This window comes from Prionailurus bengalensis, chromosome E2 (genome assembly GCF_016509475.1).
Source record: "Prionailurus bengalensis isolate Pbe53 chromosome E2, Fcat_Pben_1.1_paternal_pri, whole genome shotgun sequence".
NCBI classification, from domain to species: Eukaryota; Metazoa; Chordata; class Mammalia; order Carnivora; family Felidae; genus Prionailurus; species Prionailurus bengalensis.
In genome coordinates this window covers 31,387,400-31,411,839 of record NC_057352.1, presented here as the reverse complement: position 1 = coordinate 31,411,839, position 24,440 = coordinate 31,387,400, and the positions used below count along the sequence as shown (strand labels likewise).

The window sequence follows — 24,440 nt, the reverse complement described above, 5'->3', positions numbered from 1 at the left end:
TGGTCTTTCTCCCAAATTATTAATCACCTTCCCATTATCTTCAGAAGACTAAATCATAAATTGTGGCATTACAATTTATAGGTGGCATTGATACTATACTCTTTTTGACATCTTTATTCTATCATGCTCTTTAGAACTCAGAATTCCGAGTGAACAACATTGCTCTAGGTCTAGGGAAAGTATAAGAGGCCAAATTTTTCATTAGCCTATAAAGAGTAGATCTATATTAGTAGGAAAAACCAAGTGAGAGGGAGAAGTTGTCCCCAACTCCTGATACAGTTTTTCCAGGTTCTATAATGTACTTATATTATTTTAGATTAACTTTTAGAACATCACATGCACTGTAATTAAAATTTTTTTTAATGTTTATGCTTATTTATTTTTGACAGAGAGAGAGAGAGAGAGAGACAGACAGACAGACAGACAGAACATGAGTGGGGGAGGGGCAGAGAGAGAGGGAGACACAGAATCAGAAGCAGGCTCCAGGCTCCGAGCTGTGAGCACAGAGCCCGATGCTGGGCTCGAACCCACAAACTGTGAGATCATGACCTGAGCTGAAGTCTGATGCTCAACCGACTGAGCCACACAGGCGCCCCAATGTTAATATAAATATGTACCCAACAGGCAAATAATCATGATTTGGGTTTATCCTACAGATTGGTAAACTACACCCTGTGGACCAAATCTGGCCTGCCAATTAAGAATGGCTTACACTTTAACAAAAAAATTTTTTTAATGTTTATTTATTTTTGAAAGAGAGAGACAGAATGCAAGTGGGGGAGGGGCAGAGAGAGAGGGAGACACAATATCCGAAGCAGGCTCCAGGCTCTGAACTGTAAGCACAGAGCCTGATGCAAGGCTCATACCTACAAACTGTGAGATCATGACCTGGGCCAAAGTTGGACACTCAATCAGCTGAGCCACCCAGGTGCTTGTACACTTTTAAGTGACTATAAAAACAAACAACAAGGAATGTGTGGCACCTTATGTGATCTACAAAAGCCCAAAATATTTACTAACTGGCCTTCTATAGAGTTTGTCTCATCTGTTAAATTTGGATCTTTGAATTTTGAACTAGAATACATATAGTTACACAAATAAGAAGTTAAAATCTTATTTTTTAGAAAGCCAGGTTTATTCTCAGGAACAATTTGGAATTATAACTACCTAAAGTAATAATAATATTAATTTCAATACAATAAAGACTACCATGAACAATAAAAGAATTTCTCTTAAACTTTATGTTTTCATATCTTTCCTCGATGCTTATCTTCTGCATACTTTGATGCTATCTGATCACTCTGTTAATATTCCTATTTCTTTAAAAAAATTTTTTTTTTCAACGTTTATTTATTTTTGGGACAGAGAGAGACAGAGCATGAATGGGGGAGGGGCAGAGAGAGAGGGAGACACAGAATCAGAAACAGGCTCCAGGCTCTGAGCCATCAGCCCAGAGCCCGACGCGGGGCTCGAACTCCCAGACCTTGAGATCGTGACCTGGCTGAAGTCGGACGCTTAACCGACTGCACCACCCAGGCGCCCCATAATATTCCTATTTCTATGAGATCCAAGTATTGTCCTAACTTACACGTATACCTTAATTTTGTCTTTCATAAAAAGGCATGGTCTATTAGGTCTTAATTCTATGCGTACTACATTATGTGATGACTGAGAAGGTGAAATTAGGATAAGCGCTTATTTTTCAGAAAGTAAGATTCTGGGATTTTTATTTATTGCAAAGACGTTATTCTTAAAGCTCTCTCAAATTTACATAACAGACTTCAAACAAATACTGTACTCAAGTCAGTAAACTTATTTAGAAGATATATAACCTAAATATATAATCTAAATAAGTATATTTTGTTATCATTAAATTAAAATTAAGATAATTTAACCTATTAGGGAAACATACACGGTAGTTTGTTCAGATAAAAATACAAGAGGTGGAGTATCAAGAATAGTTACAGGAATGAAAAAAGAAATTTATTTAGTTAGTTTATTTTTGAGAGAGAGCAAGCGTGAGCAGAGAGGGGCAGAAGGAGAGGGAGAGAGAGAATCCCAAGCAGGCTCCGCACTGTCAGCATGGAGCCCGATGTTTATCTGAAACTCACAAACTGTGAGATCATTACCTGAACTGAAACCAAGAGTTGTATGCTTAACTGACTGAGCCAGCCAGGTGCCCCGCCCCCCTGCCAATAAGAAATTTAATTCTCTTAGCCAAGGAATGTATTTACCTGCAGGTCATTCTGAGGGTTCCAATCAGAATCAAAAATTATACATGTATCAGCAGCAGTTAAGTTGATGCCCAACCCACCAGCTCGGGTGCACAGAAGGAAAACAAATCGATCTGAATCAGGTTTACTAAATCGATCTATAGCAGCTTGCCGCAGGTTCCCTCTGACTCTTCCATCAATTCGCTCATATAAATATCTATCAAATGAAATGGCATATATTTAGTTAGATGAATATAATGAAAATAAACATACATTCTATCAGATGTAAAGTCCGTTCTCCTGCAACATTACATTTACTATAAAATTAAGAAGCGATATCACCCCATCCAGTTTCTATGGTTTTTTAACTCTTGGTGTTGGTGGGAGGGAGAAAATACAAAGTAATATAAAGACACAAAATCTCTGCATTCCTGATGTATAATTAAAATACCATCATAATATCATTTTCAGAAGTTGGAATTAAAAAAAAATGCAAAAACTACCTTGCTAATCTCATTATAATAAAAAAAAAATTTTAAACAAAAATCAAAGACTTTCATAAAACCTCAGGAAACTTCCCAATGTTTTTCTGTCTCAACCATGTTATTCTCTCAAGATATACTTGATCACAAACTATGTATCTATCAAGGGCAAACTACAATGCTAATTCTTTTCTTTTTCATCTTTTTAAACAAGTCTGTTTATTAAAAGGATCTGAAAATAATAATACAGCTTTCAACATTTAACAAATTTTCAAGATATTAACAATATGAAACATTAAGAATTTGCTTCAAAAACTCCAAAGTTTTCTGGATCATTCCAAATCATTCTGTAGAATGCTAATTCTTTTCTTTTAAAAAACTTTTTAATGTTCGTTTATTTTTGTATGAGAGAGAGGGACAGAGCATGAGTGGGGCAGGGGCAGAGAGAGAGGCAATCCAAAGCAGGCTCCAGGCTGAGCTGGCAGGACAGAGCCCAACGCAGGGCTGGAACTCATGAACTGCGAGATCAGGACCTGAGCTGAAGTCAGATGCTTAACCGACTGAGCCACCCAGGCGCCTTGAATGCTAATTCTTTAGAGTCATTACTATTAAGCAATTAACTTTTAACTTCTTTTATCTTTTCTCATTCACATAAAATTCAGAAACTCATAGACATCAATAAAATTAAAATACACAAAACTTTAGGAACTAGAAGGGGGATACACACATTTGCCACACCTCTTCTAGTTCAAGGCACTTCTTTATACATGTAATTTACTAGAGTCTCAGCAGGAGCTCACTGTTGTCTCTAGTACCTGTGAAATGGGGGTGTGACTTCAATAACATGACTTGTAACATTAAAGAAATTTGGGGTTTTCCATGAGATTCATCTTTATCTTATAAAGTTCTTTGTGTAAGAAGATAAAAAAAATGTAAGAATAGCTATTCTTAGGAATATTGCAACTTTATCTCATATGATATAAAGTTGAGAATAATACGTATTTTGAAAATAGACTAAAGGAGTGTAACACTGAAACTAAAAATAGAACTAGAAATAAAATAAAAAATGAAAACGAACTACACACTTTCCGATAATCTCAACTAGCTAGGCCTTTACTTATATATAAGAGTCAAAATTTGCTGAACTAAAATCTACAGCTGCATCTTCAGATTCCCTTTTATGGAAATATGTTGATATCTGACTAGACGATGAATGTTCTGAGAACATATCCTTATGATAAATATCCTTTTAATCTAAATACTGATTAGACAGTATTTAAGATTTATTGTCATGAACCAAAACAAAATTCCACATTAAACAAATCAGAAAGGATTAAAGCATGAATAAATGTCATATGGTAAATGGCAAGAGTGAAAGTGCAGCGAGTTCAGGTTCTAATTAAAATGAAAGACCTGAAAAGATGAACCATTTTCTTTTATTTTTGAAGATGGTTATAAGTCCATTTAAAGAGTCATTACCCCAAGATTTACAAATCAAGTAAAATGTACACTAAAAACCCATTCCTAGGTCAACAAGTACCCATCAATGTACAAAGTTTACTTAATCAGTCTCCTTAGCCCCTCCTACTATGTACAACATACACAGAACACCTGACACATCCTGAACATCCTAAGCAATCCTTACAAATTAAATGGATTCTTACTTAGATCAAGAGAAAGATGTGAGTAGAGCTAGGTTACAGTACACTGATGCCAAATCCTTAGCAGCATGTATTTAGTGTAATTCATAGTATAATTCAGTAGATGAATACATGCCTTACCTTTTATGAATGAGATAGTCCTCTAGGATGTCAAGGCAGCGTACCATCTGAGAGAAGATGAGCACTTTATGACCTCCAGCTTTCATTTTGGGAAGCAATTTATCAATAAGGACCAGTTTACCAGCAGACTGGATCATTGCTTGAAGATGAAAATCAGAAGCAGCTGGATTATACGTATCCCTAAATTCTCCAAGTATTTTCTCTTCAGCACCTGTCAAAGACACGTAAGAAGACAGCCTCAGTGCACAAATGCAGGCAGCCCCCAGTTGCTCTCTTTTAAAAACAAATCAAAATTAGTGTTCCTCTGTGCTTTTGTAACACATTATACTTTTCTGATGATAGGTACACTGTTTTTATTAGTATTATTTATGTTTGTGGCTAAACACCCATCAACACTAGACTATAATTTCATTGAGGATATGGGCAATGTCTTAAAGCATCTTATTATCTGTCGAGACCCTGGGCATAATGCCTTACATAAATTTATGTTTGCTAAATGTTTTTTTTTTTAACGTTTATTTATTTTTGAGACAGAGAGAGACAGAGCATGAATGGGGGAGGGTCAGAGAGAGGGAGACACAGAATCTGAAATAGGCTCCAGGCTCTGAGCTGTCAGCACAGAGCCCGACGCAGGGCTCGAACTCACAGACCGCAAGATCATGACCTGAGCCGAAGTCGGATGCTCAACTGACCGAGCCACCCAGGTGCCCCACGTTTGCTAAATGTTTAATGAATGCTATCAGGGAAAGAATTAATGAAAATGTGGTCTTAACCTTAGGTGAGTAAACATTTTTTTTTAAACAAACATCTATTATTTAAATACCAATACGACAGTGAGGGTGATCACAATTAATCTGGATGTGTCTATGGGTAGGTATCCTGCTGGCCATCAAAACAAGGACAATTAAGAGGGAAGTCAAGTTATAGGTCTCTGTGATGCATACTTCCTCCAGAGAGTCTAATCAGTATTAAAGGCTCTCTGCCTTCCCTCTGCCTGTCTGATCATTAAAGAATAACAGGATTGAAAGAGAGTTACTTATAAGGCTAAGAAACCATATGTCTTAGATAAAGATGGGATAATATTCCCAGAAATAAGTGAAAAGATGTACAGAGAGAATATTAGTAGAGAACTTAATAAGACCTTAAAAAGCAACATGATTACAGAACAAAAACAGACACTAACTGGAGACCTGGACTGCAAAGGGACGAGGAAAAAGAAAAATATAAACTCAGAGGCCCAAAGGTAGGCTTTGCTGTCTTTACCCATGAGGAGGATTCTATTGGAGGAGGAAGTCCAGTCCACATTAGACTGAACCAAGTCCTGCTCCTGTAACCTAGCATGCAATCATGGGGCACCCTGATGCTGAAACACCAAGAGTGGTACATCACTGCCTTTCCTCATAACAGCCACTGCAGCTGTAGTAGTGGTGGTGGTGTTGCTGTCGTTAATTCACGAGCATTCGTTCAAAGAAACAAGTATTTGTTTGCAATCCTTGTTAGCTACCTTTGATAAGATACGGATGATTGCAGCACTTCCTGAGCTCCATCATGGTATTGACCAAGTTAGGTACGTTGGTCTGCCCTGCCCCTTTGGATAAAAAGGAGAAGTTCTTCTCCAAAATAGCCCGGTAGTATTTCTTTTGAATGTTAGTAAGTTCCACTTCAATGATGGTTTCTTCCTTTGGTGCCAGCTTCTTCTCCACATCTTCTTTCAATCGCCTCAACATCATGGGTTTCAGGATAGCCTGAAGTTTTTGCACCTGCATAAAAAATGATAAAAAGATATATAATGTATATGTGCATTTAGTTACAAATACATAAACACAATCACAGTGATAAGAGATTTGATGCCTTTGTTTACAAGGACCAATGAGGATACCTGTTCTTCTGTTTTCAGATCCCCAAATTCTTGCATAAATGTTGATTCGGAAGGAAACCTTAAAGGTTCTAGGAAGTGAAGAAGACTGAATAGTTCTTCAACTGTATTTTGGAGAGGTGTACCAGTCAAAAGCACCTTGTGTTCCTACATGAAGCAAGAATAATTCATGTCACATACCACAGTACTAAAATTATATGAAAGCTGACATAGGTTATCAAATGTTCAATGTTTTTCAAAAGCAAGTATCTTTCCCAACCATAATTTTCAAGAGTCAACTCAAAACACATCTCTACCCACAAATCTTCACTAATTTTTCAAATGCTTTTTTAAAAACTCTTATCATTCTTGTAATACTTCCCTTTTACAGGCTATTTTTACCTATTCATGCTTTTAAAAGAAAATTTCTAAATAATTAACAAGCATATTTTATATTTTCTCAAAGAAATAGAACTTTCAAGAACAAAGAAGCTATTTGTTTCTTTAGTACTCATTCTTGGCATGGTAATTTGTATGCAAAATGGTTCTCATTCTTTATCATTTGGCTAAACATCACTGGACTTTTCACAGAATAATGTCATTAAGGCTACAATGCAACAATACGAAGAGCTGACTGGAATATGCTTTTAGAGTTGCATTACAAACTGAACATAATAGTAATAGGAAATAGACAAGATATCTGATGATAGTATGAATTATCATTTAAAATTTGATTTGACAGTATCTCTAAATCCCCAAGCTAAATATTTGTATATGTATCTGTATATCTGCATATGTATAGTAAATGTTTAGTCTAGAAAGATATACACTCATCTATAAACACTGGAGTGGGGAGTGGAACTAGGGGGTGGGCATCAATGGGGCACAAAAAGGAGGACTTCGATGTGTTCCTGTATGTAGTTCCGCATACTGGAGTGACTTGTTCAAGTGTCCGTGTACTAATTACGTGATGTTAATTAAATGAAAATGTTAAAAAAATGGAAAAGACTCTGATTTGAAATAAGCAAACACACTAGCAAGAAGACTTTAAAAAATGCCATTTATTAATTGTAACCAATATATGCTGAGCATGTGAAATTTTGTTCCTTAGTAATTAAACCGTAAGAGAAAACAGAAAAAAACCTCAATTACCAGACAGAAATCAGATATAACCATCTTCTAAAACTTAAAAAGGAGTACATTTAGCATTAGCTCTCTGCCTTTGCATTTCACTACGCAGCTAAGAAACTGAATTAAGTCAAAATAACGATAAGTTACTTACCAGATTCATGAGTTTCAGACCTTCAAGAAGTTTACAATTTTTATTCTTTAACCTATGTGCTTCATCAATAATCACACATCGCCATTCAATTGCATTTAGCTCTCCACAGCCACCAAGAATCATTTCAAAAGTGGTGATGATGGCTTGGAATCTGTAAGCTCCTCGAATGATACGCCCCTAGAAATTTATTATCAAATACAATAATTTGCTAGAATGTCTTCATCACAATTTTTAATTCCTGTCAAATTGCATAAAAATACATCTAAAGACATCTGCTACATTTTCCACTGAAATTTTTACATATGCATATATTTTCTTTAAATGAGGACATTTAGCATTAAAACTATATTATAGTGTTTTCAAGAATAATGCAAAAAATGTATACCAACACAATTATTTAATTTATAATTATATTCAAGTATTCCCTGATAAAATGTTTTATAGTTTTTAAGAGTTATAGTAACAATTTTAGATCAAGAAAGAAATGGCCATTACAAAATCTGGCCAGTGAAATTTCAATTTTAACATTTATCATTTATATCCATGAGTTCACACATACAATGGCAAATAAATAGTTGATATCAAAATTAACCACCTGAGTCACGTATTCAGCAAATATTTATTGCGTATCTATGTGCCAGGCCCTGCTCCAGATGCTGGAGATATGGCAGTAAATAAAACAGAAATAATTATCCAAGTGGAACTTACATCCCAATGATTCAAATTCAGGACACAGCCATTGAGAAAAAAACAAAAATTTTTTTAAAAAGTTACAAAGTGATAAGGGCTGTGAAATAAAACAGGGATAAATAATAAGTGTAGGGTCAGAGGTGACCACTATAACGTTATGAATTGGCTGGAAGGCCATTACTAAGAAGTGACATTTGAGCAAAGTCCTGAAGATGAGGGAGAAACCCAGGTGGTACCTAGAGATCTAGAGGAGAAAGCATTCTTGGAAGGAGTAGCCAAGCATGAAGGTCCTCATGTGGGAGTATCTTTGGCAGTCTTCATGTAATAGTAAGAATGCCAGAGTGGCTGAAACCTGCTGAGTGTGAAGGGGATGAAGCTGTGCCGGGACCTGAAAGTGTGCTAAGGACTTGGCTCTTTCTCTGAGCAAGAAGCTATTGGGGGGTTTTGGGACAAGAGTAACATGGTTTGACATGTATTTTAAAAGAGTAATTTTGGCTTCTGTGGTAAAAATAGTCTGAAAGAGGCCAGGGACAGGTCATAGAGCCCCATTAAGGGACTGCCATAGTAATCCAAGCAAGAGATCACCATGGGAAGTCATGAGAAGTATTCAGTTCTAGATGTATCTTGAAAGGAGATCCCAAAGGATTTGAAAGGAGATATACCTAAATGGATAGGTATAGAGTGAGATAAAGAGGATTCAAGCTTAACTGCAGAATTTTTTTATCTTGAACAATTAGAAGGTGGTGCTGCTATACACTACAAAGAGAAAATTCAGGATTTTGGACATGTTATATTTGAGACGACTACTAGATATCCAAGTGGAATAGCTGAACAGGCATTTGGATAGGACTCTGGAATTCAGGAAAGAGGTTAGAGTTGGTGATAAGATTTGGGAGCTTCTAGCAGTACAGATGGTACTCAAGTTGTAGGATTGAATGGAGCCTCTGATGGAATAAGTATGGATATGAAAGAGTCTGAAGATGGAGCTCTGGGTCACCCCCAAGTTCAGATAGGGAAGATAAGAAGGAACCAGTAAAAGGGGCTTCAGAAAGAATGGGTAATGATATAGGACAGCACGACAACCTAGAAGCCAAGTCAAAGGAATGTTTAAATGGGACTGAAAACTATACATTATTAGGGATTAGGAGAAATGAAGGGTTAAGAAAGACTGTATATTCTGACTTAGGGTTTAATTCCTACTATTGATCATATACAATGGCCATTAAATTGATCCAGTAGAATATTATTAGAATAGGGGTAAAGTGTAAGTCCATGGCATTTACACAGCTCTAACAACCTAGGATAGGATGTTTTCAGTAAAACTGACATCACAATGTTTAAGAATAAGAGCTTTTGAGTCTAAGTGACCTGGGTTTATTAATCCCAGTTTTGGTGGGGTTTTGGAGGAAACTATATAACTTCTTTATACCTCAGTTTCCTCATTTGTAAATGGGGCTAATGTTATTACCTATTTACAAGGTAGGCATTACAAAGATTAGGCAAAATACTGCCTCTAAAATGTATGGCATACTGCCTGGCACATGGTAATTACTCAATAAATATTTGTGATTATTAGTATTATTATCTCTGTTACTTTTTTCAGGGTAATTCAGAAAATGTTAGCATAATTTTACTGCTACTATGATAGCAGAAGGTGAATATTCAATTAATTTATATTAAAATATACCTGAAAGAGTTCATAGTTAAATCTGTATTTATTTTTTAGATTTTTTTTTTAAACATTTATTTTTGAGAAATAGACAGATAACGAGCAGGGGAGGTACAAAGAGAGAAGGAGACACAGAATCCGAAGCAGGCTCAGGCTCTGAGCTGTCAGCACAGAGCCTGACGCGGGGCTCAAACCCACAAATCGTGAGATCATGACCTGAGCTGAAGTCAGCTGCTTAACCGACTGAGCCACTCAGGTGCCCCTTGAATCTGTATTTAAAGCACAAATCTATTTATCTCATCTTTAAAGGAGACATTTTTACCTTTTTAAATTTTAAACCTGTCAGAAAGTATTTTTCCAGAATGTATAACATTTACTACAAAAATATAATATTTTATATATACTATTCAGTTTATAACACATCAAGAATCTTTTAGCTTTTAGGCTCTCATGTTCATACCAAGCTCACATGAGACATATATTAAAATTGCAACCCTGTTAAACATCTCTTAAGCTCCCAAAGTTTTAATTATGCTTTTTATATATACTACACATATATAGTATATATAGAACTATGTACATATATAGTATATATCGAACTAAGTCAATCATAATCATTTTTATGATAGCATACAGCTCTTAAATTCTACAAATGTATGATTGGGAAGAATAAAACACTGTAGAAGGAAATCAAACTATAATCTAACTGAAATGTCATAGGCTTGAAAGGTACAAAGGTGACAGTTTCAATAAAACTGAGGAATAACTAAAGGGTTAAACAGATGCTTTATTTCATAGGAGATGTAACTGTTTCAACCATAAAAGTAAGAGGGACAATGAGGTTGAAGGAACTAAATCAATTAATACGTCCATTTTCAGCCTCCAATAGGTAGAAAATCAGTTACACTTGGTAAGAAAAGCAGTAGAAGGCTGGGCACATTACCTTACTTCAAACTGTATCATATCCCTTGACCTGGCCATGTGTTATAATGAGCCTTATAAAATAAAAGAATCAGTGAAAGAAAAATAAAATGTTAAGGTGCTACTGAGGCAGAGTGTCAGGCAATAAACCTATTCCAATTAAAAAGTGTAATTTGTGTGAACTATGTTTTTATTGATTTTGTTATTTCTTAATAAAATTCTTAATCTAAAAGAGTCCTATTACCTACCACTCAGAACTGCAATTAGCACTTAATGCTTTCTACATTTAACTTTCTGCTGGAAAATTCTTTATTATCATCTCTTAATTTTATGATGTGTGTATTTAGCTGAAAAATAAGAAATCTCCTACTAAAGAGTAAGAGGCCAAAGGAAAACAGAAAATGTGCCTTTAGGATTTAGGGGGAGAAGAAAGCCACCAAATCACCACAGTACTGGAATAACCAATCCAAACAGGAAAAAGATATAGAGGTGTGCTTGTATCTGCATATAAAACAAACAAACCAAACTTTAAAATATGTCTAAAAATCAAAATCCTTTGAACATGAAAGAGAACCTAGGTTTTATCTGAATAGGCATTTAAACCCATCGTGTTCACTGAAGATTTACATTTTTAAAATGGAGGGGAAAAAACTGGAGGATGATCAAAGAAACAAATACTACTCTAAAAATAAATTTGATGTAAATTTAAAAGCAATCAGTAAAACAATTATTCTAGTTGAAATATTAGGGATACAATCAAATTAGTACATTTGTATAAATTGGCACACTTTATAGTGAACTAGAACATGAACCTAATTCCTTGTCATTGTTCTCTTCAGCTACGAAAATTTATTGGAAAATAGATATGATGAATGAAGAGCCTGAACAAAGACGTTTGTAGGCAAATAATACGCATCCTTAATTTGAAAACAATGAATGTGTAGTAATTAGCTTTTTCAAACCTGACCTTTCAAACAACCAACAAAATCACCAGCAACACACCTGTGAGTCCCTGAAGTACATCTCATATTGCTGTATCATCTGTCTGCTAATCAGGCTCCCATGGTAAACCACAACATTAATATCAGTCCATGTACGGAATTCTCTCTCCCAGTTTGCAATAGTAGAAAGTGGAGCGATAATCAGGAAAGGTCCTCTTATACCAGTCAGAAGGATTTCGTAGAGGAATGTAATTGACTGAATGGTTTTGCCAAGACCCATTTCATCGGCTAAAATGCAGTTTCGTCTGAAATAAACAAATATATTATCCATGTATACATTGGGTTTTTCTGTACACTACAATGTCTTTAAAGATAAATATTCAGAAATAATCAAAGACCAAGTTAAAATACTTGCATTTATAAAAAATAAAAGTTGCTGAAGTGCAGAATAGGCATATCATTATTTATATATATAAAGTTATAATTTTATTATAATCCTGAAGAGGGAAAACTGTAGATTTTTGTAGCTCCAAAATAAAGATATCACCTGTTAGAGGTATGATTTTGTTAAAGAATGAAATGGCAAGAGTAAGGCAAACTAAATATATTATTTTTTCAGGAAGCATTTATTAAATACCTTCTATTATCTCAGGGACAGTATGAGAAGATAGGATACAAAAGAAATAGAACATGTTCTCTGCCTTCCAGGGGCTTGTATCTATTAGAAAAGCAGACATGCAAATAGATAAATAAATAAACAACCAACCAAACAAACAGTTATGCAATGTGCTATCACAGAAGCACAAATAAAGCACTGTTTTTCAACTTTGGCTGTGCATTAGAAGAACCTGAAAGCCTGAAAGAAACACAAGATACCCAGGGCTTTCCCCTACACATTATGATTCAATTTGTATGGAGTAGGATAAAAGCAGCTATAATTAAAAAAAAAAAAAAAGTTCCACAGATGATTATAAGGCCAGTTGAGAATCATCAGAGTTAAGTTTATTAAGAAGCTCAGAGGAGTAAGTGTCCAACTCTGGCAAAAAGAGAGTAGAAGAGATCTCTTTCAGAGAAGAGGTTAGTAATGGGTAGGATTTTTGCCAGAGAGCACAGCAAAGGAGTAGAGGTGTAAAGAACATGACCAACTGGGAGACTACAAATATGGTTTTGAGATGAGGGTAAAGGAGGGGGTATTATTGAGATATGAAGAGGTCATAAATGAAGAAGGTTAGACATCATTCTGTTATGCAGTGGGAGTCAGTGAGAAGTTTTAAAGAAACCTGATGAGTTTGGGTTTGTATTTTGAAGTTTACTCGGGTTCTGCTGTGGTTATTAGAAGGTGAGGTGACTAGAAGCTGGGACACTAACTGGTGAAGTACTGTAATAATGCAGGAAACAATGATGGGCACTTGGACTAAGGAAGGGGGGCAAAGAGGAGAGAAAGTTAATTATGACTTGGAACGATTTAGACTTAGTGACCAACCAGATATACGTGGTATCAGATGACAGCCAGATTTCAGTCTGGTTGACTAAACGAACTGTATTATTGTTAATTTAATTTATGTAGGCTCCACACCCAACATGGGGCGTGAACTCACAACCCCAAGATCAAGAGTTGCATGCTCTACTGACTGAGCTAGCCAGGTACCCCTGAACTGTGTTATTCTTAACTGAAATACAAAATATGGAAGAAGAACAAGTTTGGCATGGAGGAAACAGGAAGTGATATGGTTAATTTTGAATTTTGTGTTTAAAGAATAGGTGAGATAGACTTTAAGGGTAGCAAGAGGCAAAGGGAAATATGGGCTTGGAGTGAGTTCAAGGTCTTAGAGATAAAGATGCGAGACCATTAGGATGTTGTTGATAAGTGAAGGCACAAGGGGGGGGTGGAGAACAAACCTGTACAAGAAGAGAGCAAAAGAGGAACTTCAGGAGGAAAAGCAATACTGAAAGGGCAGGCAGAGGAAGGAAAACCAGCAGACCTGAAAGTCACAGAGTCTGGACGGAGTCACACTATGGAAGCTGCTGGGGGCGAAAATGGGGGAAAGTTTACAGAAGGAGCAATTACTACACAAATCACAAATCAAGAATTTGCAGCAGGGACACAGCAAATTAGGGCTGAAAAATACCTCATGGATTGGGAAACAGAGCGTTACAAAGATAGAGAATCAAATCCAAACAACAGGTTTAGAGAGAGCTGGAGATGAGGAAATGGGAAGAGACCATATGGCCTGTTCTTCCTAGAAATTACAAAGAGGGCTCGAGGCAGCCAGAAGGAGAAACAGAGCCAAGAAGAGAAGGTTTATTCTTTTCTTTCTTGTATTTTTACAACAGGTTAAACCCAGATTTGTTCGCAGAGTGAAGGGACAGCACTACTCTTGAGAGGGCTTGAAGAAGTGACAGAGGTGTGAGAGTTGATCGAAGTGAGGTTCTGAGAAAACTGGATGAGCTGCATCTCAAGAACATAGGTAGCAGCTTGGGTCTTGGTCCTAGGGAGGCACCTTTTAACTTCTGGTACATGAGGATGGGGTAAGAAAAGCTAAGAATGGAGCTACGTTTGTAGGCCTGGCTCTGAAGGCGGGGAGGAATCTGAACAAGCTCACCTGTGGGCCCTGGGCTCCTCTACGGAGCAGTCACACGGGCAGTGAGAAGGGCTGGGCTGTGATAGAGGGCTGTGAGAGAAGTGCTGTAAGTTTAAAACAAGCAATGGAGACCATGGGAAGGGTACTGATGAGGGAATACAAGTAAAACAATATTTTGTTAACTATTTTACCTGGAAGGTTCTCCTGAGAAAAATGAAAGTCAATATTTAGAAAATATAAACTAGAAGAGTGCTGTGTGAGGTAACAAGTCCCTCCTAACTCCATATGACTGCATCTCATGACTCCCCATTACTCAGTGTAACAACTCAGAAGAATCAAGTGAGAAGTAAAAACACAGAAGAATGATTCTGAATAAAAGCATCATCAAATTTTGCTGTTATTACTAATAACAATGCCTTATTGTTTGCTCTTTTGTATACACCACCACACTTTCTCAATCATGGGTCTGTTTTTCACTTCTTTTGCAATTATATTTTCTTCTCAGTAAAAAAGTGAGATAATGTTCCACACAGCATTTTGAACAACATGGGAAATAAAGGGGTAAATTCATTACTAGGTTCTTACATTTTGATTTCTGCTTCTGTTTTTTTGTTTTTGTTTTTGTTTTTGTTTTTAAGTAGGCTCCATGCCCAGCGTGGGGCTTGAAGTTATGGCCCTGAGACTGAGAGACTTGCATGCTCTACTGACTGAGCCAGCCAGGCACCCTTTATATTTTGATTTCTACTCCTCATCAACTGCTGACAAACTGCTTCTTGAAGACTTAAATAATAGACCTACCTAATTCTTACTGGTATAATTGCTCACACTTTACTAACCAGATTCAATTCCTGGCAGACAGCAGTCTAAGCTGATAAACTGAAAAATACTTTGTAACACAACAGATGTTTTATGATGGTAAGAAAGGTATTTCAAATTTTATTATTAATCATTTAAATTAATTAATCATCTTAATTACTCATCTGATTGGCATACCGTTAAAGGAAGGAACTGAAGTCAAAATCCTAAATTGTAATTTATATATTTTCCTGAGGTAATCTCACTTTTAATAATAAAAACTCCATGACAGTAACAATACAGCAACATCAGTACCTATTTTACTTAACATATTTTGACACAAATAATAAAACAACACAATTTTTTTCTATTAAGATGTACTACCTACCTATTGTACCAATTGAATAAGAGCCAGTTGAGTCCTTCCAGTTGATATTCCCTGAGTTGATTGCCATTTTTATAGTCCCTGGATTGATCAATTTTTTTCCAAATATTAGCAGGAGGACGATCCTTTAGGAAAAAAAAAGAATGATGTATTTCAGAGTTTTTTAATCTTCCATACATCTCATACATGGTAAAAGCATTGCTTTTAAAGTAATTATAGAAGCATAACATTACATAGTGTTATGACAAAATTTTACAAACATCTAGAGACCAAGTTAGTTCTGCACAAACTCTTCCAGAAAATTGAAGAAGGCAGCATATGTCAACTCATTCCATGAAGCCCTGATACTAAAATCAAAGCTATTACACAAACTCACTACACATCCATATCTCTAATGAATACAGATGCAAATTTCATAACACAATTTTAACAAATGGGATCCAATATTGAAAAGGGTAATACATCATGACCAAGTGAATTTTTCCCAGGAATGGAAGGTAGTTTAAATTGAAAATTAATCAATGTTGATCAACAGACAAAAATAGATAATCTCAAAAGATGCAGAAAAGGGATTTAAAAAGTCCAATACCTGTTCCTGATAAAAATTCTCATTAAATTTTGAATAGATGGGAACTTCCTCACCTGATACGGTACATCTACGAAAAGAGCCAAAGCTTACATCATACTTAATGATTAAAGACTGAATGTTATCTCCTTAAGAATGGAAAAAGGTAAGCATGTCCACTGTCCCCACTTTTATTCAACATTGTACTGCAGGTTCTAACATGTGCAATCAATCAAGAAAAATAAATAAAAGGCTTTAAGATTAGAAATGAAGAGGTAAAACTAAATTCGAAGAAGACATGATTTGTCTATGGACAAATCCTGTGGAATCTACAACAAAGATAAACTAAACAGTGATTTTATTAGCAAGGTTGCATGACACAAGATCAATATACAGAAAACTATATTCTACATTGTAGAAACAATTACAAACACATTAAAAATTATCATAACAGCATCCAAAATATGCACTATTTAGGAATACATCTCACAAAATCATGTAAGAGTGGTATATTTAAAACTATAAAACATTGCTGAGAGAAATTAAAGAGGTAAATAAATGGACTTTCAGAGACTAAGTCTCAACATTATTGTTAATACCTTCCAACTGAAAAACAGATTCAACATAACCCAACCAAATCCCAGCAATGTTTTTGTAGAAATTGACATGCTGATTCTAAAACCATATGTAAATGCAAAAGACTAGAAAGATCCCAAACAATTTGAAAAATAATAAAGTTGGAGGATTTATAATGATTTCAAGACTTGTAAAAGTTAAAGAATCGAGACTGGGTGGAACAGTTGTAAAGATAACAAATAGGTCAGTGGAACAGGACAGAGGGTTTAAAAATACACCCACATGTATGAAATCCATTGATTTCTGACAAAGTAGGAAAGGCAATTTAGTGGACTAAAAATAATTATTTTCCCCCCAGAATGATGCTAGAACAATAGGATACCCATAAGCAAAAAATGAACTTTGATCCATACATATACTATATGCAAAAATTAATTAAAAATTCACCATTGACCTAGCAATCCCTACCAAAATAACACCAGCATTCTTCACAGAGATAGAACAAACAATTCTAAAACTTATGTGAAACAAGGAAGGATCCAGAATAGCCAAAGCAATCTTGAAAAAGAAAACCAAGCTGGAGGCATCACATTCCTGGACTTCAATCTGTATTACAAAGCTGTAATCATCAAGACAGTATGGTACTGGCACAAAAACAGACACTCAGATCAATGGAACAGAACAAAGAACCCAGAAATGGACCCACAAAAGTATGGCCAACTAATCTTTGGCAAAGCGGGAAAAAATATCCAATGGAATAAAGACAGTCTCTTCAGCAAGTGGTGCTGGGAAAACTGGACAGCGACATGCAGAAAAATGAACCTGGTCACTTTCTTACACCATACACAAAAATAAACTCAAAATGGATGAAAGACCTAAATGTAAGACAGGAAGCCATAAAAATCCTCAAGGAGAAAGGCAAAAACCTCTTTGATATTAGCCGTAGCAACTTCTTACTCAACACGTCTCGAGGCAAGACAAACAAAAGCAAAAATGAACTATTGGGACCTCATCAAAATAAAAAGCTTCTGCACAGTGAAGGAAACAAGCAGCAAAACTAAAAGGCAACTGATGGAATGGGAGAAGATATTTGCAAATGACATATCAGATAAAGGGTTAGTATCCAAAATCTATAAAGAACTTACCAAACTGAACACCCAAAAAACAAATAATCCAGTGAAGAAATGGGCAAAAGACATGAATAGACACTTCTCCAAAGTCATCCAGATGGCCAACCAACACATGAAAAAATGTTCACATCACTCATCATCAGGGAAATACAAATCAAAACCACAATGAGATACCACCTCATACCTGTCAGAATGGCTAACATAAACAACTAAGGCAAGAACAGATGTTGGTGAAGATGTGGAGAATGAGGATCTCTTTTGCACTGCTGGTGGGAATGCAAGCTGGTGCAGCCACTCTGGAAAAACAGTATGGAGGTTCCTCAAAAAATAGAAGTACCCTATGACCCAGCAATTGCACTAGGTATTTATCTAGCGAATACAGGTGTGCTGTTTCAAAGGGGCACATGCACCCCAATGTTATTTATAGCAGCACTATCGACAATAGCCAAAGTATGGAAAGAGCCCAAATGTCCATCAACAGATGAAGAAGATGTGGTATGTGTATACACACACACACACACACACACACACACACACACACATATACATACAATGGAGTATTACTCGGCAATCAAAAAGAATGAAATCTGGTCATTTGCAACTATGTGGATGGAACTAGAGGTTATTATGCTAAGTGAAATTAGTCAGAGAAAGACAAATGTCATATGACTTCACTCATATGAGGAATTTAAGATACAAAACAGATGAACATAAGGGAAGGGAAGCAAAAATAATATAAAAACAGGGAGGAGGACAAAACATGAAAGACTCTTAAATATGAAGAACAAACAGAGGGTTGCTGGAGGGGTTTTGGGAGGGGGGATGGGCTAAATGGGCAAGGGGCATTAAGGAATCATTCTTGCAATCATTTTTGCAGTATATGCTAACTAACATGGATATAAATTAAAAAAGTAAAGCATAAGAAAATTCATCATAGACCTAAATGTTACCTAAAACTAAATAAAAATTTCTAGCAAAGATTTCTTAGATATAATACCAAAAGTATGATCCATAAGGAAAAGACAGATAAACTGGACTTAATCAAAATTAGGAACTTTTGTTCTTTTATAGACATTGGTAAGAAGTGAAAAGACAAGCCACAGACTAGGAGCTAAGATTTACAAATCATATATCTGATAAAGGACTTATATATAGAACACATAAATAGTTCTTAGAGCTAAATAATAAAGCAAACAAGCCAATAAAAAATAGGCAAAATATTTAAATGTCACTTTGTTAAAGAAAATACACTAACGGCAAATAAACACATGAGATTCTAAACATCATTAATCATTAGGAAATGCATATAAAATCACAATGTCGTACCATCATATACATATTAGAATGGCTAAGATTAAAAAGGCTGTCAATATCAAGTGTTGACAAGGATGTGAAGCAATGAGAACTCTTATACAATGCTGTGGAGAATGTATTATGGTGTGACCAGTTACGAAAAAGTCTGGCAGTTTCTTAAAAAATTAAACAGAACACCGAACATATGACCCAGCCATTTTACTCGTGCGTATTTACTGAAAAGACATGAAAGCTCATGTCTAGACAAAGACTTGTATACTAAAGTCCATAATACCTTAGTTCTAATAGCCAACACAAGTATTCATCAACAGATGAATGGATAAACAAATTGTGGGATATTACAACAAATCCTACTCAGTAATGTAAAGGAATGAATGAACTATCAATACATGCAATAACATGAATCTCAAATGCTACATGAAAGGAGTCATACAAAAAGAACAGTATAAGAACATTTAAAACAATTCATAGTGACATAAGGAAGATCGGTAATTGCCTACAGGTGGGGAATGGGGTTAGAGGAAGGAAGATTTTGGGGGGAGGGATTACAAAGGGGCATGAGAATATGGGAGTGATGGATAGTTCATTATCTTGATAATAGTGATGGTTTCAGACATCAAAACTTATCCAACTGTATACTTCAAATATGCAATTTACTGCATGTTGCTTCAAACTCAAACTATCTTTTAGAAATATGATGTAGCTGGGTCTGGTTCAAGATGATGACAGAGGAAGAACCTGAACTTACCTTTTCCCACAGACACCCTAAATCTACAACTACATATGCAACAATTTCCTCTGAAAGCAACCCCAAAACTAGCTGAGTAACTCCTACACATCAGGCAAATGAGAAAAAAACAGGTGAGACAGGCTGAGACACAATCTCGCCATAAACCCAGTGCCCTGTGTAGTGACCCATAATCAGGAAGGAACTTACAACTCTAAGCTTCTCCCTGAGAAGCAAATGGTTTAAATGCTGTATATTGGTACCCCAACTTTTAAGATCTGAACCTGAGAGATGAGCCCCCAAAACATCTAGCTTTGAAACCCAATAGGGCTTGCATCCATGAAACCCACAAGGCTACATAGCTAACTGAGAGACTCTTCTTCAGGTGCTCACGTGGACTCACCTGGCTACACCCCAGGACTAGTGGAGAGGCAGCCGACTAAAAAGGATGATGTATATCGAATTTTCACTCATATTTGAAATCTACCATACTTCTCTATACCACTTTTGATATTCATGGTACAACGAATTTCTTTGAAAAAAAAATCTAGAAGCATAACACTGTATGCAAAAAAAAAAAAAAATCATTTACATATATACTTTAGTCCCACTTTTCAATATATTTTTTCTTCCCCAGTAATAAAAAGCTCTGTCATGAATTTATTCTGGATAGCCAAGACATAAACTTTCTTAAGACTGATGGATGGGTGGAGACAGAACAATATTCTAGCCCCAAACTAGTAGGATCTAGGTCTCAGGAGGATAAATACATTTCTGAGAAACAAATGCAAGGTTTCCTATGGTCTTCCACTTGCAAGTGAGAGTATATTGTTACTAATCAACAAAATGACACCTCTAAAAATTACCAGGATGGTCAGGGTCAGCATATGGTAATTGTGAAAGAAAAACAAAATAGGCTATTAGTAATCTGAAAACAGCTGGCAATTAAAGCTCTGCTGGAACTAAATACACTCAGGGTTTACTGAAGAAAACATTTCTTAAATGGTATCCAGTGAACTTGAATTTCCAGAATCTCTAAAAACACTTTACATGTTTTATATGTTGTTTTATTTAATAATAGCCTAGCAAAAATCCACTTCCCTCCTACAGTATTTAACTATGTTAGGCTTGCACCACTGTCAAATGCATGTGGTACATGAATTAAGGGGATTGTTTCTAATGGCTAATCTCCCTTTATCAAGGACTAAGGCAGTGCTTTTCTCAGTCATGTGTATCAAAATCATCTTTTTTAAAAACACTTTTGCCTGGGGTCTGCTCTCAGACATTCTGATTCTGAAGCCAGGAAATAGAAAACCAGGCATCTTGAATTTCTGAAAAGTTCCCAACTGATTCTGATATGCACTTCTGACTGAGGATCACTGATTGATGAGGCTAAAAAACTAGGTTACCACTGAGGCACAGTCCCCCATTCCAAAAAGAAAATCTTTCCTTTCCATTATATCCCTTGACCCACCCCTCCCTTAACTAGTTAACACTTGTGCTTCCCAGTACAAGGGAAGGCATTCTGTAGTCAAAGGAATGGGGGTAAGGCTGCTGTTCTCTTGGTAACAGATGATGGATATTACTGAGAGATAAATTAAGAAGAACAGAAAAGAGTTATTATAAAAATATGATCTATTCCATGAACAGTTAATCTATTTCCTACTCTTACATCATATCTCCACATTTTTCGTGGCAGCTTTCCTCACTGTCATGCTAACTGAAAAGTGATCTGTGCCTGCCTTTCCATGTATAAATTCCCTCTTCGGTGAAGTAAGAAATTTCTGTGACCAAATTACATTTGAAAGAGGACAGGACAAAATATTTAATAAAATCATAATAGGTCTCATTGTGAATTTCTTTTGGTTGGCCCCCAAAACTGGATTCACAGAATAATCTTATGTTTTAGAGTTGAAATAAACAATTTTAGGAATTAAAAGTAAAAAATTATTCAACATCACTCATCATCAGGGAAATACAAATGAAAACCACAATGAGATACCACCTCACACCTGTCAGAATGGCTAACATTAACAACTCATATACATATTAGATTAGATAACAGATGTTGGTGAGGATGCAGAGAAAGAGGATCTCTCTTGCAGTACTGGTGCAAGTCCCACTACTGGTGGGAGTGCAAACTGCTACAGCCACTCTGGAAAGTAGTATGGAGGTTCCTCAAAAAATTAAAAATAGAACTACCCTATGACCCAGCAATTGCAGTACCAGGTATTTATCCAAGGGAGATAGGTATGCTGTTTCGAAGGGACACAGGCACCCCAATGGTTATAGCAGTACTATCAACAATAGCCAGAGTATGGAAAGAGCCCAAATGTCCATCAATGGATGAATGGATAAAGAAGATGTGGTATATACATACAACGGAGTATTACTTGGCAATCAAAAAGAACAAAATCTTGCCATTTGTAACTATGTGGGTGGAACTGGAGGGTATTATTCTAAGCGAAATTAGTCAGAGAAAGACAAATTATCATATGACTTCACTCATATAAGGACTTTAAGACACAGAACAGATGAACATTAGGGAAGGGAAGCAAAAATAGTATAGAAACAGGGAGGGGGAAAAAACAGAAGAGTCTTAAATATGGAGAACAAAGTGAGGGTGACTGGAGGGGTTGTGGGAGGGGGGATGGGCTAAATGGGTAAGGGGCATTAAGGAATCTACTCTTGAAATCATTGTTGCACTATATGCTAACTAATTTGGAGTAAATTAAAAGAAGAAAATTTAAAAAGAAAAAGAAAATAAATCAAAGTAAAAAATTATAGAATTATTAGCAATAACACAACTTGCCAGAGCCTTCTAGAATTCTAGTTTCTGTATTAGAAAAGTCAATAACCTGTTCAAGTTTTTTTAACTTTTTTTGATCAGGGAAGAGAGTAGTACTGCCCCAGCTAAAAAAACAAAAAAAAAACAACCCAACAACAACAACAACAACAACAAAAACCAAACAAAAACCAATGTACTTAATTTATGTAGGCTTTTTACCAACATTCCATATAAAAGTTTCTTTAAAAATTTTTTTAAATGTAAAAAAAAAATTTTTTTTTAATGTTTATTTTTGAGGGAGATGGAGACAAAATGTGAATGGAGAGGGGCAGAGAGAGAGGGAGACACAGAATCCGAAGCAGGTTCCAGGCTCTGAGTTGCCAGCACAGAGCCGGATGCGGGGCTTGAATCCGCAAACTGTGAGATCATGACCTGAGCCAAAGTAAGATGCTCAACCAACTGAGCCACCCAGGCGACCCTAAAAGGTTCTTTTAAAATAAAGCTATTATGGAAAGAGATGAACTATTTAGTTATAGAGAATTAACTGGTTTATAGAAAAGGAAAAGGTGAGTGTAATAAGGATTTTTTCCTTAATTTATACATACAGAGAATTAATAATTCCACCTAGAGCTGAAACGGATACATTTTTTTTCAGTTTATTTATTTTGAGAGAGAATGAGTGTGTGTGTGTGTGCGCGCGCGCGCGCACGTGTGGGCAGAGGAGGGGCAGAGAGAGAGAAAAAGAGAGAACCGCAAGCAGGCTCTGCACCATCTGCACAGAGTCTGATGCGGACTCCATCTCATCAACTGTGAGATCATGACCAAGCTGAAATCAAGAGTCCGACACTTAACTGACTGAGCCACCCAGGGGCCACTGAAACTGATATTCCTGATGTATTTTTTATTGTTTATTTACTTATGTTAGAGAGAGAGGGAGAGCAAGTGGGGGAAGGAGAGAGAGGAATCCCAAGCAGGCTTCACACTGCCAGTGCAAAGTCCATTACAGGGCTCCAACTCATGAGCCCTGTAAGATCGTGATCTGAGCTGAAATCAAGAGTTGGACACTTAACTGATTGAGCCACCCAGGTGCCCCTATTCTTGATATTTTTATAAATGACCTGAGAGAAAAAGTAGTGGGACACTGTTAAATTCAGAGACAAGGTAGAAGCATTTGCAACTTTTCTGGAGGGAAATCTGAAGGAAATACTCATCAGAATTATAAATGCACATATGCTCTGACCAAGTGATTACACTTCAGATTTGTCTTACAGACACTTGCACAAGGGCTCCATGTTCAATGTTCGCATTGTTTATGACAGCCAAAAACTGGAATACCCAGTTTTTAGAGGAATAAATTAACATACATAAGATATTATGTAGCAGTTTTTAAAATACAGTATTCACTGTGTGCCAAAAATGAAATTAAAAATGCAAAGACTACATAAAACCTGTTGAACAGAGAAGTGTTAAGATTTTATGAAGTTGTCTAAGACGCAGTTCTTACCAAATGTCTTGTGTCAGGCCTTGAAGCTTGTAACTGTTCAAACTCTTCTATTTTTGCAAGATCTACATCTTCTTTTAGTTCCCAAGTACTATCTTCATACGGTAATGAGCACCACTTTACTAAGTAGTAAATAACAGGCTGTAAAAAAAATTTTTTCATTTTACCATTTTGAAAAAGAGTAGCTAGAAACAGTTTCAATATACTCACCCTACATCCATAAAAACTAAGGAAACATTTTTC

The 24,440-nt window shown here is 36.0% G+C and overlaps 1 protein-coding gene across 6 annotated transcripts in view; it reads right to left on the bottom strand.

Annotated features, from left to right (window-relative positions):
* Positions 1-24,440, bottom strand: part of CHD9 (chromodomain helicase DNA binding protein 9) — a 156,175-nt gene that overhangs the window by 61,650 nt on the left and 70,085 nt on the right. For all 6 annotated transcript variants that reach the window (XM_043599197.1, XM_043599199.1, XM_043599198.1 and 3 more), the window contains exons 9-16: positions 24,201-24,338; positions 15,600-15,721; positions 11,896-12,139; positions 7,614-7,790; positions 6,356-6,499; positions 5,981-6,236; positions 4,477-4,687; positions 2,235-2,430 (exon numbers count right to left, since the gene is read on the bottom strand). In XM_043599197.1, the coding sequence (XP_043455132.1) occupies positions 2,235-2,430; positions 4,477-4,687; positions 5,981-6,236; positions 6,356-6,499; positions 7,614-7,790; positions 11,896-12,139; positions 15,600-15,721; positions 24,201-24,338 (1,488 nt within the window). The remainder of the gene's footprint in view (positions 1-2,234; positions 2,431-4,476; positions 4,688-5,980; positions 6,237-6,355; positions 6,500-7,613; positions 7,791-11,895; positions 12,140-15,599; positions 15,722-24,200; positions 24,339-24,440) is intronic.